This window comes from Marmota flaviventris, chromosome 4 (genome assembly GCF_047511675.1).
Source record: "Marmota flaviventris isolate mMarFla1 chromosome 4, mMarFla1.hap1, whole genome shotgun sequence".
In the NCBI taxonomy this organism is placed as follows: domain Eukaryota; kingdom Metazoa; phylum Chordata; class Mammalia; order Rodentia; family Sciuridae; genus Marmota; species Marmota flaviventris.
In genome coordinates, this window is record NC_092501.1 from 30,459,623 (window position 1) to 30,477,499 (window position 17,877).

The window sequence follows — 17,877 nt, forward strand, 5'->3', positions numbered from 1 at the left end:
ACTAGATACACAGAGTAACAATTACATATTATAGTATAATTCTTACACTACAAAATTAAATGATAAGAGAATTCGCTTTAGTCCCGTATGAGTTATAAAACTGAGCATGTAATAATGTCTTGGCAACATAAGATGGTTATCCATCAACATCCACAACCAGCCTTATCTATTAAAAAATCTAAAATGTATACAATCACATTTTTTGAACTGCTACAGAATTAAAATTGCAGTTCAGATCAACAACCAAAACCAAACCCAAGTCAAAACAAAAATGAACACACACACATACACACGAGGACTCAATCCCCATTAGAGATATCAAGTGAAACCTAGAGCTCAATTTTCATTCAACAACTATAGCACACACAACACTGCCTTTACGTCTAAATTCCAGAATTATTTAGCTTGAGTTTCACACTTCACAACACTAAACAACAAAAAGCCCAAAGACATATATTCTTACTACATTCACGACTACTTACTACTTGTACTAAACTGACAAAATTGATCTATACTAGACAATTCTACATTGCACCGATATACTCTTATTTGATTGACAGCCTAAAGGTTATTTTATAAAAGGTCCACCTGTTACTCTGAAGGATTAAATTTTAAAGTACACAGGGGAGACTGGCAAATCAATCTCTGGTGAATTATCTAGATAAAATTGTGGAAGGCTACAAATATTTTCCCTTACCCATTCCCTTGAGTACTGGAGCAGCCTGCAGAATGGCTCAGGGAAGTGCTGCCAGCACACGGACTTTTCTTAGTAGACAGGTCAAGTACACCGTCTGCAGAGACACAAACACCTGAGGATATTAAAAAGTGAAGCAAATGTAGAATGAAAATACTAAACATGAAATGGCAGCAGGTTTAGTCAATCAGGCAAACACAACAGTCACATATTTGAGTTATTCAATATAAAAATCAAGATATTTTTCTCCTGAAATAACATAAATTAAGAAAAGTATGTTACATCAAATGTATCTAAGGATTCAATATTTTATTAATAGTGCAAAAGAAAAGGCAAAGCATATTATAGACAATGTTTAGATATGGTGAAATATTAGAAATAGCAGTTCACACAGCATGATGTTCTATACCAGACTTATACTTCATTTTCTAAATTGACCTTGATTCAAATGTAAGTTTTAATGTCCCATTAAAAAAACTGTCTTAGAAACTATAAAACCAAATTCCTCAAGATCTAAATCTACCTGAAACTTAGATCCAAACTAATTTAAAATTAGATAAAAGACAAATTTAAATATAACAAAAATTATTTTAAAACATGAGTTTATATAATTAAATTACATGTACACACTAAACAAGATAAATGTATGTTTAGATTCAATCCTTTGAGAATATACAGAAATTAAAAATTCAATTGCTGAAATTTATAAAGAGAAAGGATTTTAATAAGATACTAAAAACTGGTGGTTTCTAGTTTAAGAAAGAATGAAACAATCTTGATACTAATTAGAGCCTAAGTGTAACCAAGAAGCTAGACCAGATCACATAATTCACATTGCTAATAAATAAAATCAGGACACTTTCTTTTCCCACAAAGATACGTTCCTTCTTACAGACTTATCTAGATACAGATCTCATAGACGGGACAACTTTTTAAGCAGCCATTCTGTCCAAAATAAATAGAGCAAGATAATACCCAATGCCTCTGATTTTTAGATGGCCAGTAGAAAGATCCTGCTAACTCATTATGTTAGAATTCACTCCACAATAGAACTTATCCAACTGGTGTCTGAGGACATTCTAATTCCCTATTACGGTTGTCAGAAATAAATATGCAATTAAATGTATAAATAAGAAAGTCAATATCAAGAGAAAACATTGTCCTTTAGAGACATTACCACTTCAAAAAATATAACTATAATCTAACAGAATCAAGTACTTTATTAGATATTTCATTTAATTAAGATATCTAAAAAACAAATGCACTGCTATTTCCAACCAAAGACAGAATAATTTAGATTTCTAAATCAAACATGCAATTTATCTAACCCAATGAGAAAACATATTTAAAGTCTGCCACAAAATTATGTAATTAAAATTGAAAACACTAAAATTTAATGCAATAAGAAATTTTTAAAAAACAGTTTGCTTCACTTGAAGTCCATACACTATAATGTTATCGTGTAGTTCAAATTCTCTTAAGAGTGTGTTACCAATACAACATACCTTTTAAGGGCAACACTACCTATGAGATGTTATGTTAAATCAGACTAGTAGAATCATTTTATGTTAACCTTCATTACTAGTATTTTAAATATACCTCTATGCTGTTATTTTCCTATTATAAACCTGAAGCTTTGATGCAATATTTAGAGCAAAGTGATTCTTATTAAAAACTACCAATTCGTGGTAAAGAAAATGATCCTTAACAAAACAGAAAAGACACAACTTTGGTAACCAAAGCCACACCGATTGATGTGAACACAGAGTAATTTGGAATCCTGTCTGTCAATCTCTTGGAATTTAGATACTTTACTTTGTTATTTACTATATCCCAAGAGTAAAAAAAAAAAAAAGAGAAAAACTACTCAAAAAAATATATTCTTCAATAAGCAACTGAAGCCAGACCATCAAATGTAAAACCTTTATAAATTCTTATAATAAGCAAAGGAAAGTCCTTTCAAAGATGTTCTTTTAAGATTTAAATTTATTTTCTTTCAAAATAAACTTATTTCTCACCAATGTATTCACGGACCTTATAACCTTTCTGTATACTCTTAGAGGAGACTTCTAAAACAATAAAATCATTACTGTAGACATCACTGAGTTACAATTATTTATAATGGAAATGGCCAATTCATCTTTTGAGAAATTAAAAGGTCAAATGAGATTATAAAGCAAGAGGAATATTTATTCTACTTACTTTCTGAGACTCAAACATTTTCTAAACAAAACAAATATACTCTTAACCTCTTTACTAATTTGGGTCCTCACTCACAAATTCCCCTTCAGAAATACTTTAAAGTTAGTTCACAATACATTGTATATAAATATGTATATATTTCTGTATTTATAAAACACTGAATACACTTAAGTGTGTTCTATTGTCTTCTTTTATTTCTAACCCTGGTAATTTCTTTTTTAAAACTGCAAATAAAAACATTTTTTCCTTATGATCTCATTTGCAGAACAAAACAAGTAAAGGTGTATTTTTCAGGTACTAATTCTAAAACATTAAGGAAAAAATAGAAACTTAATTTTTCATAGGAGTTTTTAGAAAATGGACAGGACAACACTTTGGAAAGTGCAAAATGCTTGTTTTAATAACTTAAAAATCAGTTACAACTATAAACCACTTGACACACCTGGGTGGTACATCAATCACAACTATGAATTACTGACAGGTAAGGTTTTAAGAATTTTATCTGTACATATCTATCACTGTATAGTAAGGAATAATTTAAGATTCACATTATTGTTTTGTTTTTTAAAGAGACAAATTCTTGCTATGGTTCCCAATGTGGCCTTGAATCCCTAGGCTCAAATGATCCTCTTGCTCCAGCCTCCCAATAGTTGGACTATGGTATGGGCTACCACCCAGCTAGAATCACACTATATTTTATTCTATTATTAACTACTGGTCCCCTCATTGCCAATAATTTTTTTCTCCCCCGAATCAGTTTTCTGATTGGACAGAGGAGACCATGATTATCAAACCATACCTTGTTCACTAGGTTCTGACTGAGACTTTCTGACAGTAAGGTCCAGAGGTGAGTCTTGGTCAGCCATGAGAAGTTTGCTGAGCACAGGGTTCTGAGTAGTTGCAGCCGTGGGAGAGGTGGTGACTGGAGATGCTTTCGGCAGGCTTTGGTTCTTTGTGCTATTGGGCTGGCTGGGGTCCTGAGTAGAGCTATTTTTTGAGGTATATTCAGCAGCAAATTGTTGGATCATTCGCTGCATGATCTCACGGGCCACTAGGGGAATATTGGGGTCGAAGACCCAGGGACTGTCTGTAAACAAAGATTTATTCACTTTTAAAGTGGAAAATTGTACTTAAAAAAAAAAAAAACCCAACCAACAAAAAAGACAGTTTTCACAAAAACATATTCATATTTTTCTTAAAATGCAAAGTCTTAAAAATAGTACTCCCCTTGATTTATATTTTTAATCTCTAAGCTTTTGAGTTGCAGGTTTTTAAAAAAATAAAATTTTCATAAAAATATTTCTAAACATTCCCCCCCAAGGATTATGAAATTAAAGGGTTACAAATACTATCTTTTATAGGCTAAAATCACTTACCTGATATAGAAATCCCCAAACCTTTCTCTTAAGAGTTATTCCCCAGTTAACATCTACAGAGAATACATTGTTTCCCCTAGAGTTTTTTGTCATCAACTGTCCTCTCCTAAATTTCCAAAATTTGGACTACTGAATTCACGAGTGCTTAATTCATTTCTTGTTAAAGACTGATGGCATAACAAGATCATAAAATCAGATACTTAATTTTAAGTATTCAGTCATGATAGGCTAGAGCAATAGTCTTCCCATTTTAATGTTCACTGAAATCATTTTGAGGTCTTTTGACTGCTGGATCCTATCCCCAGAGTTTCTGATTCAGCAGTTCTAGGGCTCAAGAACTGGCATTTCTAACAAGCTGCTAGATGCTGCTTGTGTGAGGACAACAATTTTAGAAACTGTGGGTTGGAAGTTTAAATGTCAATTCTCAAAAGTTGGAAGACAGACCACATATTTTCCATGAATAATCTTTTATATTTTCCATTAAGAATCTTTAAGTATACTCTTCCAGATATTAACAGAACAGTTACAAAAGTAATGAAAAACACTTAAGTTATCCATGTCTAGTCAATTTTAAAATAAAAACCATATGAACTCATTAATTTTTAAACCAGAAGGGACCTTCAAGTTCAAATTTGGGTAAGATGAAAGGTGAAATCTATATATTCGTGTGTATGTGTGTGCGCGCACGCACACACACGTGTATATATATACATAAAAATAAAAGATTCTCACATCTCTATAATTACAACACTAGCCTATCAAGGAAAAGAAGCTTCTTGGGGGCAGAGATTAAATGTATGTATATATACCTAAATCTTGCCTGGTGTAAAGTGTGCATTCAATTTAGCTGAGTAATGAATGGAAGGAATCAATTTATACCAATTTTCTTTTAATAAATGTGGAAAAAGTGATAAAAAAGTAGCCTCTACAAATTAGTACAGATGATTTCTGATAAAACTCAATCAAAACTCTTTCCCAGATCTTAAATGTCTACCTGTACCTTTGACTCCCCACCACACTTCTAATGCATTTATAAGATGGTTTTCAGAAAATCTGTTTCCTTGGTCTTTTAAAGATTAGCTATATAAGGCAAATACCCACAGTATCTTAGAGCTGTGAGGAATTTGTGAGATTGATTTATAAAGTACAAAGGCACAAGGAAAACTGACTTTATTACTAAAATCTCCACAAAAAACAAACAAAACGCTCAAACTTCATAGAACTCATAATAATAACAACACATATTTTCCCAAAAGGAGAACATTCAATACCTGAATATGCTCATGCAGTCACAATATTTATTTAATTTTCTGAAGTTTAATGAGGCTTGCTCTGTCAATATCATTTTTGTCTCACTAAGGAGTATTTATAATCCTTAATTTCTTCTCTATAAATATAGACTATTAGTATTCCAGATAGTTTATGAAAAAAGATATTTAATTAGGTGAGGTTCAGAAGTTCCTATATTCACTGACAATGCTTCTTCAAAAGTTTTACTAAACATTTTAGTCATATATTGCTTTTCAAATCTCTTTACTGGATTTTCTCATTAGTTATTTAACTTTCCAGTTAAGATCCATTTCCCCCTATATAGCATAAATCTCTGTATGAAAGACTATAAAATTTTAATATATTAGTGGTACCTTTCTCCCCATAGAAAACTGGAGAATATGTAATAAAAATTTCCAAATAGGAAGCAAATGAAATATTTAAGAATTATCTCTGTGTTTAACTAGTATTAGTAAATAAATATCCTTAAAAAGCTTTGTGATTTGTCAAAGATTTTAGGATAAAGATCATAAACTGCTCCTTACGCTTAAAATGCCTACAGTATACTTTGTCTTTTTAATGAATGGATGACTAATACAATCATGAGACAAAATATTCTCAATGTTTATGAATGAAACTCTGCCATTTAAATTTCAGTATCTTTTTTTGAAAGTTTCATGAAAGCATTCATTTTCTGACTTATAACACAAGTTCTATATACATTTTCATGCCTAGGGAAATAGACACAATTGAGTCAAATAAAACCAACAACTCAGATGAAAATAAAACTACACAAAAACATGTAAAAATTAAATCACAGCCACTGGTACATTTAAAATGGAAATCTAACTTCTAGAAAGGTATCACATTTTTTTTTTAAAACATTAAGTGACAAAGCAAATTAAAAAGGAAATGTGATTAATAGAATTTTATAAGGATAATATTGTTCTAAAGTTAAAACTGGTTACAATAGAGTCCATTATCATAAAAGTCTACTTTCATTGCATCTGTATTTCTATTTAGCTATACAAAACCTTTGCACGCCTGGTTGTTTAAAATATATAATTTGTATTGCTTGGATACAAAGGGCTAAATCCAAGCATCTGAAATAAAGGCTGAGCATTCTTCATCTGGTAAAGTGTACGTAAATATTCGAAAATCTGAATTGAAATCAAACCCACTTCTGGTCCAAAGCATTTGGGATAAAAAATATTAAACTGATGTTTATGAAAACAAGGGATACTCAACCTATATTAATTTGAAGAGTACAAATGTTCATCTTTAAGATATATCAAAGAGGGTTTTAAAAATATCTAAAAATAATAACACTGGTATATAACATAAGGGGAAGTAACTGGAATTCTTCCAATTCCAAATCATTCTTTTCTGAGTATTTTGTGCCAGTATAAAAACAAACATAAAAACTTAAGTTACATATATACAGTTTCAGATGATTCTCATAGCTCTTGAAATGTATCTTAAGATCTAAGGTCAGAATCCCTCTAAACAAAACTGATAAAAATTTTAATTTAAGTTATTCCTCTATGACAAAGGGATGAGACTACTAGAAGTAGGACAGAATAACTTCTTATTGTCCCTAAACAAAGAGTGGATAAAAATGGGTTCCTCCATACAAATTAAGTACAAAAGCTTCTCTATCCAGATAATAAAGTTTGCTATCAGACCTTTGCCCTGTATACATTCTAAAGAAGAGGAAATGTAAAGATATTTTATTTGGCTAATACACTCATAGAACTGGTTATTGTTTAAACCTTAAATATGAATTACTTTAATAAAAAAATCAAAAACATCCATAAAACTAAGAAAATGACTATTTTTAATATAATGTTGGAATTCAGGGCACTTTATGCAATGATGAGGTGAGCCTGGGAGGTTGAGAGATTTTTAGGTCAGAGGCTACCAGCAGGTATTAAAAGAGAATGGAGGGTATACCAAAATTTTTGAATTTACAATGGATCTTACTGAAAAAAATGGGGGGAAAATGTGCCCGCCCAATAATCTCTACATTCCTTAACTTTATTATGATATTTAATCTTATACTATTATTTAAACATATTGATCACATTAAGAAAAAAGAAGCCCAGCTGATATTCAACTATACCCAACCCATTAGAACAAATACTCACCAGAGAGTATACAGTCAAAACTGTACACCCTTTAGAAGGGAAGAAGAAAATTTCCAGAGGAATGAAAGGTGTAAACCACAATACGTAAAGACATTAAAGAAAAGGGAATCACTAAGTGTCCAAGATTACATAGGACATTCAAGATTACCAGGAATTTGTAGGAAACCCGTTTTAGAACCTATCATAGTAACCTCCATCTTGGAACTAGAGTAAAAGGGTAATTAAAATAAGCATACAAAATCATTCAGAAAGAATTTCTTGAAAGACTCTTGACTACAATGGTTGGTGAAGGAAAGTTTCCTGAAGGTCTTGACTAATGGCAATTATGCTTTGCAGACAGAGAAAAACAAAAAACCTCGAAGGTCTTCATGAAGAATTTATAAACCCCAAGCCTCTATTACGATTAGACATACATTCTCTGAATTTTAAAAGAAATGTAAAACAAGCCTATCAAGTTTCAAGAAGAATCCAGCATGGCGGTTCATGACTGTAATCTCTGACTGGGGAGGCTGAGATAGGAAAATTGCAAATTCAAGGTCAGCCCCTGCAATTTAACGAGACCCTGTTTCAAAATAAAAAATTAAAAGGGCTGGGGATGTGGTTCAATGGTAAAGCGCCCTTGGCTTCAACCTCACACCCTACTACCAAAAAAAATCCAAAAAACAAAAAACAAGAAACCAAGTTTCAATGAGAAAAACAAACTGAAAAATCCAAGAGACAGAGCTATTAAATGACACCTCAAATGTAGGAAAAAATTTTATTATGAGTTTTATCACCCTAATTTTAATAATCTAAAAAACTTTAGTGAAATAAGACTATACCAAGGGGAAAATGTTTACAAATCTAATTGGTGAAAAAAACATCTAATTGGTAAAGATATAGCTACATTTTCTTTCCCAATAAAATTTCAGGTTGGAATTACTAAAATATTATATAGTAGGTTTTATAGTTACTGATAATTAAAACAGTAACTGCTTATATTTAAAAAATTGCTCAACAAAAACCTAACTACTGAGACCTTAAAATTTTCAGAGTTTCATAATAATGGATTTAAGTATTTGACTAAAATCATCACTTCAGAGATAAGGGGGTGGCAGGATAGGGATTGCATTAACTCTGTTCCAAATTTACCTTGATCAAAGGAATACAGAAAAAAAGTGCATCATTAGCAAAGAAAAAATTACTTTTAAGAGTAACTTTAAAAATAACATTGAAACTAAGAAGACTAATGTAAGACAAGCAGATGCTAAATGTCATTCTTCACTGAAACCAACCTTTTCTATAAAAGACTGCATTGAGGAACTCTTCTGCTTGTCTCTCGAATCGAATGATTTTTGCTTGCTCTTGTTTAAGCAGAGCTTCCTGCCCAGCTCCCGAAGCTGGTTCATCCAGACGGACTAAGTGTCCCTGCAAAAATATTTGGTGAAATATTTGTACAAAAAATTTTCCCCATTCAAAATAAAAAACAGATGTATAATTATAAACAAATACTAACAGCATATTAAACAAATTTGTTAATATTATTAAAGTATTTTAGAACTTCAATTCAGGATAAAAATTATCTCCACAAAACTATAATAATAGTAAAATGAGTATAAACATACCGCTTGGGTGAATTTTATTCACATTTTTCAATTATGAGTTTTCCCCCACAATTTACCGTAAACTAATTAAACAATAATTAACTAAAGGGAAAATTTCTTTGAGCATTAAAATATATTGGTTCTCTTAAAGCAAGTGTTCACAGATAAATCCATTCAGATGGTATGCTTTTATACATTTTAAAAAAATCTTTAAATTTCAGATCTCATTTAAGGATCATGTTTGTCCTCCTACTATGGGATATTTTCTCCAGACACAAAACGTTTTTAAAGGGAGTGAAATTGACCAAATTACCTTTTGAAATATATATGAAAATGGCACAATGAAACACGTTTTTCTATATAATCAATATATACCAATTTTTTTAAGCATTCAGGAAGGAAAATTCAAGAAGAGTTTATCAAATTTTATAATTCTGTTCCTAGATTACTTAACAAACTATGGCTCTCAAACTTTTACTGAGTAGGAAAAGAGTGTACTTCATATTCTAAATATAAACACTGCAGCATCTTTAGTTACAATATATATGTGTGTCTAAACATGCTTACAATATAAAATATGGATCAAAACGTTTGTCTAAATGAAAAGTTCCAAAATGCTGTACTGAATTCAACTGCGAGATGTATAGCATCTGCTTCCAGACTTCAAGAACAATGGAGTAAACTGACAATGTTTTGCACATATTTAAGTCTCAGTGCATATAACTTACTTTATTTCACTGTAATATATCAATACATGCATTTACTTTAATCATGGAATCATCAAAAGTGCTCCAAATAAGAAAACAGAACATACACTGGTATAATGTAATTAAACAAGAATTAAAGGCATATTATAATCCACAAAATATTTCCTCAAGGCTTTTAAATATATCTACTGTTATCTGTAAAAACTTGCTATGATTTCTCCATTACCTGAATTGTGCCACACAGCACAACCAAGATACAGACACACATACATCTTACTGACACATTTAGAACTGATTATATATTGCATACAAATAGTTTAACAAAAAGAACTCACTTGCCTTATTCAAATTACAACAATGATTTAACATTTCTAAATAAACAGTAAATTTGTTATATAATTTGTTTAAAGAATTTTCAATTAAGTATTCTAAGTGTTATAAACCATGAAAAGTTTTTTACTATTAATGTTATTTGTCAACATTCTTTTCTAAATATATAAGTAATTTTGAAACACAAATCATAAATAATTATGATATAGATTAAACATCTAAAACATATTAAGAACAGGCATCAGTTGAAATGCCATCAAACTCTTCAACTGTATTATACTTTAGTGTCATTTCATTAAGTGATTTTTTAAAATATAAATTATACCTGTATGTTCTACATTCAATCAGTTGAAGTTAGATACTGAATGATGTATCTGTATAGTACTTAAAGTTTATTTAATGTAGTATTCAGACTCCTATCATATGTAATGGAACACAACAGAGCAACTAGCCTAGTACTCATCAGGCAGATGCTATGTGTCCTTTCATAAACAATAATCAATCCCCATTCCCACACCAACACTAGGAAACCAATATACTAACTACACTATGTTTTGTCTTTATAGATGTGCCTGTTCTGGACATCATTTCATCTAAATAAACATACACACATACACTCTTTTTTTAATGTGTGTGTGTTTTTTTTTTCCCCCTGTGGTGCTGGGGAGTGAACCCAGGGCCTTGTACTGAGTTATATCCCCAGCCCAGTGATCGCCTTTTTTTCTCCTAGAATACTGTTTTTTTTTTTTTAAATCTCAGCTCCACCTGAGACTGAAATGAGCTCTTCCTCTGGGTTTTCAGTCTCTCTTTTCTTTTTTTTTTTTTTTGAGAGAGAATTTTAATATTTATTATTTTTTTTTTAGTTTTCAGCGGACACAACATCCCCATTTGGATGTGGTGCTGAGGATTGAACCCGGGCCGCACGCATGCCAAGCGAGCGCGCCATCTCCTGAGCCACATCCCCAGCCTCCTAGAATAATGTTTTCAAGGTTCGTCCACACTGTAGCATGTGTAAGTAGTTAATGTCATTTATTGCAAAATGAATACTTCATTGTATGGATACATCACTTTTTATTTATCTTTTCTTCAGTCGATGAGTATTTGAATTGCTTTCACTTTTGGGGTATTATAATAATAATAATACTGCTATTAACTTGTGTACAGGTTTTCATGTGGATGTATATATTCATTTTTCTTGAATATGTATTTAGAAATGGAACATCTGGATAATATTTTAACTATGTTTAACATTTTGAGGAAGCGTCAAACTATTTTCCAAAGCAGGTATATCACTTTATATCCCCAACAGCAGTTTATGAGACGCATACTCATCAATACTTATCATTTTGATTATACTCATCTTTAGTAGATGAGAAGCAGTATCTTGCTCATATTTTCTTTCTTTCCCTTCCTTCCCTGGTACTGGGCACTGAACCCAGGGCCTCATAAATTCAAGGCAAATACCCTTACCACTGAGGTACATCCCCAGCTCTAGATTTATATTTTCTAAAAGACTAGTGATGTTCAATTTCTTTTCAGGTGCTCACGGGCCATTTGAAATGTCTACTCAGATCCTTTGCTCAGTTTTTTTAATTGGACAATTTTTTAAATTGTTGAATTATAAGAATTCTTGACATATTCTGACTTAATTCTATGATTAGATTCACAAACTGCAAATATTTTCTTCTTTTGTGTTTCCTCAGTGATGGTACTGTTAGCAGCACAAGTTTTGAATTTTAATGAATTCTAATTTAAAAGTTATCTTTTGTCCCTTCTGTTTTTGATGTCATAACTAAAAAAACTTGTTTAATTCAAGATCATGAAGATTTATTCCTGTTTCCTTCTGAGTCTTACAGTATTAAAGCTTACTTTTATGTCTATGACTTATATTAAGTTAATTTTTGTGTATGGTAAATGTGTACGAAAGGAGTTTAACTTCATTCTCTTGCATGTGGAGAATCAGTTGTTCTAGTACCTTTTGTTAAATAAATAATTCTTTCCTCCAAAGGATTGTTTTGGGATACTTATCAAAAATCAATGGTCATAAATTTTACTTAGGGACACTTTAATTCTATTCCCATTAACTATGTAGCAAGTTTTAAAATTAATAAGTATGAATTCTCTCAATTTGTTCTTTTACAGATTATTTTGGCTTCTTGAGGTCTCTAAATTTTCTTGAGAATTTCAGAATCAGTTTGTCCATCTCTTAAAAAAGAAATCACCTGGGATTTTGATGGAGAATGCAATTATCAACTTGGGGAGTGATGTCATCTTAAAAATATTGACTTTTCTGATCAAATGTGGGGTATCACTTTATTTTCAATGTTTTGTAATTCACAGTGTATAAGCATTACACTTTTGATATTTTTATTTCAAAGTGTTTTACTTTTTGATGCTACTATAAATGGAATTTTCTTAATCGTAGTATTTCTCATCACTAAATGAAAACAGATATTCTAAAAATGATGTTATATTCTGAACCTTGCTGAATATATCTATAAACTATCAGTTTTATAAATTCCTAAGACTTTTTATATTCATCATCAAGTCATCTGTGAACAGAGATAGTTTTACCTCCTTCTTTCAATGTGGATGACTTTGGTTTCTTTTTATAGCTTAAATGCCCTGATTAGAAGCTCCCTAACAATGTTGAATAGAAATAGGAATCCATATCTTAGGAGGAAGCTGTTCAGTCTGTTATTAAATATGATGGTGTTTTTGTAGCTCAGGTTGTGGAAATTCCCTTCTATTCCTAGTCTATTAGGTGTGTTTGTATTTTTATATATATATATATATATTTTTTTTAGTTGTAGATGGACAGAATGCCTTTATTTTATTTGTTTATTTTTATGTGGTACTGAGGATAGAACCTAGTGCCTCATGGATGATAGGCAAGTGGTCTGTCACTGAGCAATAGCCCCAGCCCAAGTGTTTTGTGGGTTTTTGTTGTAGTTGTTGTTGTTTTTGTTTTTTTAAATCAGCAAGTGGTATCTGGTCGGGCCATATTGCTTCTGGAGAGCATCTATGGACATGATCATATGGTTTCTCATCATTTATTATATTAACACACATTACATTAATTGATTTGGGGGCATTAAATCAACCTTGGGATCCTGGGATAAATCCTACCAGGTCATGGTGTATACTTTTTATATACTAGCAGATCTGATGTTGAGGGTTTTTTGTATTGATATTCATAAGTGATAATGATCAATATTTTTTGTGATGTCTTTGTCCGGTTTTGGTATCCATAATACTGGCCTCATGGAACAAAGAAGTCTTCCCTCCTATAATCTGAAAAAGTAGTGAAGAATTGGTAGTAATTCATTAAATATCTGATAGAAATCACCAGTGAGGATATCTGGCCATGGAGTTTTTCTTTAATATAAGTCTAAAAATTATTAACCCAATCTCATTATGGTTTGAATATGAGATGTACCCCCACAAAACTCATGTTAACCAATGCAGGGTTGTTCAATTGTAAGAGCTGTAAATTTATCAGTGAATTAACCTAAATAGACTACTGGTGTAAACTGTAAGCAGACAGAGCAAGGCTTAGACCTCTTAAATAAAATTTTCCTTCTCTTTAGTTGTTCTTGTCAGGTATTTTGGTCATAGTGACAAAAAACTTAACACACTTGTTCTAGTCTAGTTTAGTTTTGTAGGGCTACTATAACATATTACCATAAACTAAGTAGCTTAATACTGTGATTTATTCTCACAGCTCTGGATTCTAGAAGTCTAAAATCAAGGTGCCAGTAGGATCATTCTTTCTGAATGATCTTAAGAGTTCTTCCACACCTTTGCAAGCTTCTGGTGGCTGCAGACAAGCCGCGGCATTCCTTGGTTTAAAACAGTACAACTCCAATCTCTGTCGCCATCTTTACATGGTCTTCTCTCTGTATGCCTGCATCTCAAAACCTCCCTTATCCTTAGAAAGACCTCAGGGACTAGATTTAAAGCTCCTAACCCAATGTGACTTCATTTTAACTTCTTTACATCCATCAAGACCTTATTGCCAAATGAGGTCTCATTCATAATTACCAGGGATTATCTTATTTTTTTCATTACATCTTTTTTTGCAGACACAATCCCACAACATAGCTCTATTCAGGTTTTCAACTTCTTGCTACCTGTTTTGGTGTGTATGTCTTTTAGGAATCTGCCTATTTCATTAACTATCCAAATTGACAGCACAGAAACTGTTCACAATACTCCCCATGAAGTCCTTTTATTTCTGTAAGATTGGAGGGGGTTTCCCTTTTATCATTAATGATTAACAATCTGAGTTTTCTTTTTTCTTTATCAGCACTAAAGTTTATCAATTTTATTGATGTTTTCAAAGAAAAAAACTTTGGTTTTGTTGATTCCCTGTGTTTTTTAATGCTATTTTATTTATATTTGCTCTAATCTTTATTATTTCCCTCTGCTTACTTTGGGTTTTGTCTACTCTTCTTTTTCTAGTTTCTTCGGATGAATGGTTGAGGATACTGATTTGAGATCATCTTTTTTTAATATAAGCATTTGCAGCTATAGATTACCTGATAAGGACTGTTAGGTAATACCCCATACGTTTCTGTTATGTTTTACATTTTAATTAATCTCAAACTGTTTTCAAATTTCCTCTGTGCTTTTTTCTTTAACCCACTGATTACTTAAGAATTGCACTGCTTAATTTTCACGTATCTGTAAGTTCCTTACATTTCCTATTAACTGATTTCTAATTTCATTCCACTGAAGTTGGAAAACATACTTTATATGAGTGAAGTCCTTTAAAATATAGTATTTTAGTGGACTGGGGTGTAGCCCAGTGGTATAGTGCTTGTCAGAAGGCCATGGACTTGATCCCTAGCACCATAGACATACTATAGATTGTTTTATGGCGTAGCATTTAGCCTATCTTAGAGGATATTACACATATATGTGATCAGAATGAGTATTCTGTTCTTTGGATTATGTTCTACAGATGTCTGTCAGTCTAGTTGATTATTAATGTTCAAATCTTCTACATCTTTGATGATATTCTCTCCAGATGTTCTTGGGGGCAGTACCAGGGATAGAACTCAGAGGCACTCAACCACTGAGCCACCTGCCGAGCCCCATTTTGTATTTACACAGAGTCTTACTGAGTTGCTTAGTGCCACACTAAATTGGTGAGGCTGGCTTTAAACTTGAGATCCTCCTGACTCAGCCTATTGAGCCACTGGGATTATAGGCGTGCACCACAGTGCCCAGCTAGATGTTCTACTCATTACTGAAAGTGAGGTATTGACATGTCTAGCTACTACCATGAATTATCTATTTGCACGCTCAGTTCAAATTTTGCTCCATGCCTTTTGGCAAGCCCTTTGTTACATAATAATACTACGTTAAATAATATTATCTTCTAGATTTGACCTTTTATCGTTAGGAAATGTCCCCCTTTATCTCTAGTTCATTCAAGTTTATCTCCCCTGAGATATGTAGCTTTAGATGTCTATATTTGACCAAGCAGTGTCCCTGTTCAATAGGGTTTTTGAACATTTTCTTTCTCTGTTCCTTTCAACTCTAAGCTGATCTGTCTATAATGATGTCTCACATCCACCTTTTTAACCTCCACTAATTGTTAGTTGATTTATGTGCTGAGGGCATAAAGTGCTCCATTGTTTTTCCAAATAAAAGTGGAGCCCCTTCACAAAGATAAGGTGTCGCCAGTGTTTGAGGCTTGCTCTAACTCCAGGAGGGTTCTTCTTAGCTCTTTTTTCGATTCTCTCTCTGTTAAACTTCTAGCTTTAGATGTCTATATTTCAACTCTGGCCTAGTGCTCTTAGCATGCTGTGCCTGGAGAATCCCAATCTGAGTAAAAGGTTACGTGGGAGGAAGGGAGCCCCAGTTCTCTTAAACTCACGTGCCTGGAAGAGAGTATCTACAACAGGATGCAAGAAGGTATGGTAGATGCTCACTACCTGTCCCCCTGTTCAGAGTGGAAGTTCCTTTAAGCTAAGCCAAGGGAGGTGTGTGAGTGGGTCACAAGGCTCAACTGTCAAAGATTCTTGCTGCTCTTACTGAAATCTGAATTTTTTAAAGACATGTTTCTCCATTTGCTGTATGGCCTTAAGAGAATTATTTCTAGAGTTTAAATGGTTATATTAAAAGTTTTTATCAGTTAAATGTTTGCTTCACTTATTCATCTAGAACAACAAACAGCAGAAAACCATATACTTTTTCCAACTGCCCCTGTTCATCATGTTAAAAATTTATAGCAACAATGTAGAAATAGAAATTATCTTATCTTTCTTCACTGTACATACATATGCCAAACTGCAAAGAACAAAAAATTTACATGACATACAACATAGAACTAATTGAAGATGGAGGGCAAAAATAAAACCAATTCATGTCATCTCTCCATTTCTAAATTCAATGTACTATGTTTGATATGGCAAAGAGTAACAAAAATGTGAGATATTCTTCTATAACTCAAAAACCATTGTTTTTCTTTGCATTTATTATCTCTACCTATTAAGAAGCTGTTGTCCCAGAACTAAATAGGAATAAAACTGGAATCTGAAGTAGAATTTATGTTTCTTAGAAGATGCTTCCTTCGGCATGCAAGAATTTGTCCATCTACTGGTTGGTTCATACAGGTGGTTCTGTCATATCAGAATTTTCTATAAGCTTCTTAATAGCACTTTTAGAAGTCAATCCTACACTTGATTCTATAGTTCTTGAGTAGGGACTAGTCATTGTGTTTTAAAAAATCAATTTCCATATTAAACAACCAAAGAAAAATGGTAGAGTGAGTAGAAGCACTTAAAGCACTGGTAAAACTTCGTTAGAGGGCTAGCATATTAACCCAAAGATTTTCTGCAAATCTCTTTCATATATCTACACAGTTTGCCTAATGGAATTCTGACTTAAATTCTGTGATATAAAAATAGTAAATATTCACTTAGAAAATGAATTTAAAGATTATGAAGGGGCTGAGATGTAGCTCAGTGACAAAGCCTCTGCCTTGTACTTGCAAACCCTGGTCTGAATCCCAGTTCCAAAGGAAAAAAAGAACCCCACCAAAAATAAATAAGATAAAAAATTTTAAAAAGATTATAAAGTTTATTATTACCCTATTTTAATCTGTCTTAATTTGGACTCTCTTTAAGATCACTTTATTATTTCTTTTCTTTGAATAAGACTTGTCAAAGCTGTAATAATCTGACAAGTTGGCCACCAGTTTTTTTTCCCCTAAGAAAACATTTAGTGACAAAACATGTTAAATGCAAAAAACTACAAACCGCAAGAAATTAGACCTGTAAATTGTTTAGTCAGAAGTCTTTTGAAAATGAATTATCTCATCAACTATCTTAAGTGAAAACAATCAACCCTGAAAAATCCAGGTGTGCCTTTTTAATTTGTTCTTTCAATCTATTAAATCTTTCCACCTCAAAATTGAAACCAACTCCATATTACAGTAAACTTTATGTTAACTACACCAGGGACAAGTAACTCTTTTACCTTGCATTCCTGTACACAAATAAAGGTCCCAAAATTTACCAACAAAAATTTAAAAGATACAATCATCCTTATTTTCAT

The 17,877-nt window shown here is 32.1% G+C and overlaps 1 protein-coding gene across 15 annotated transcripts in view; it reads right to left on the reverse strand.

Moving 5' to 3' along the window:
- Lcor (ligand dependent nuclear receptor corepressor) overlaps positions 1-17,877 on the reverse strand; it is a 143,393-nt gene that overhangs the window by 38,971 nt on the left and 86,545 nt on the right. For 5 of the 15 annotated variants that reach the window (XM_071611036.1, XM_071611031.1, XM_071611032.1 and 2 more), the window contains 2 exons: positions 3,696-3,983; positions 698-809 (listed from right to left, as the gene is read on the reverse strand). In XM_071611036.1, the coding sequence (XP_071467137.1) occupies positions 698-809; positions 3,696-3,933 (350 nt within the window). In that variant the 5' untranslated portion in view covers positions 3,934-3,983. Of the gene's footprint in view, positions 1-697; positions 810-3,695; positions 3,984-8,962; positions 9,096-17,877 lie in introns of all 15 variants that reach the window. The other 10 variants (XM_071611027.1, XM_071611038.1, XM_071611037.1 and 7 more) reach the window with 5 other exon arrangements.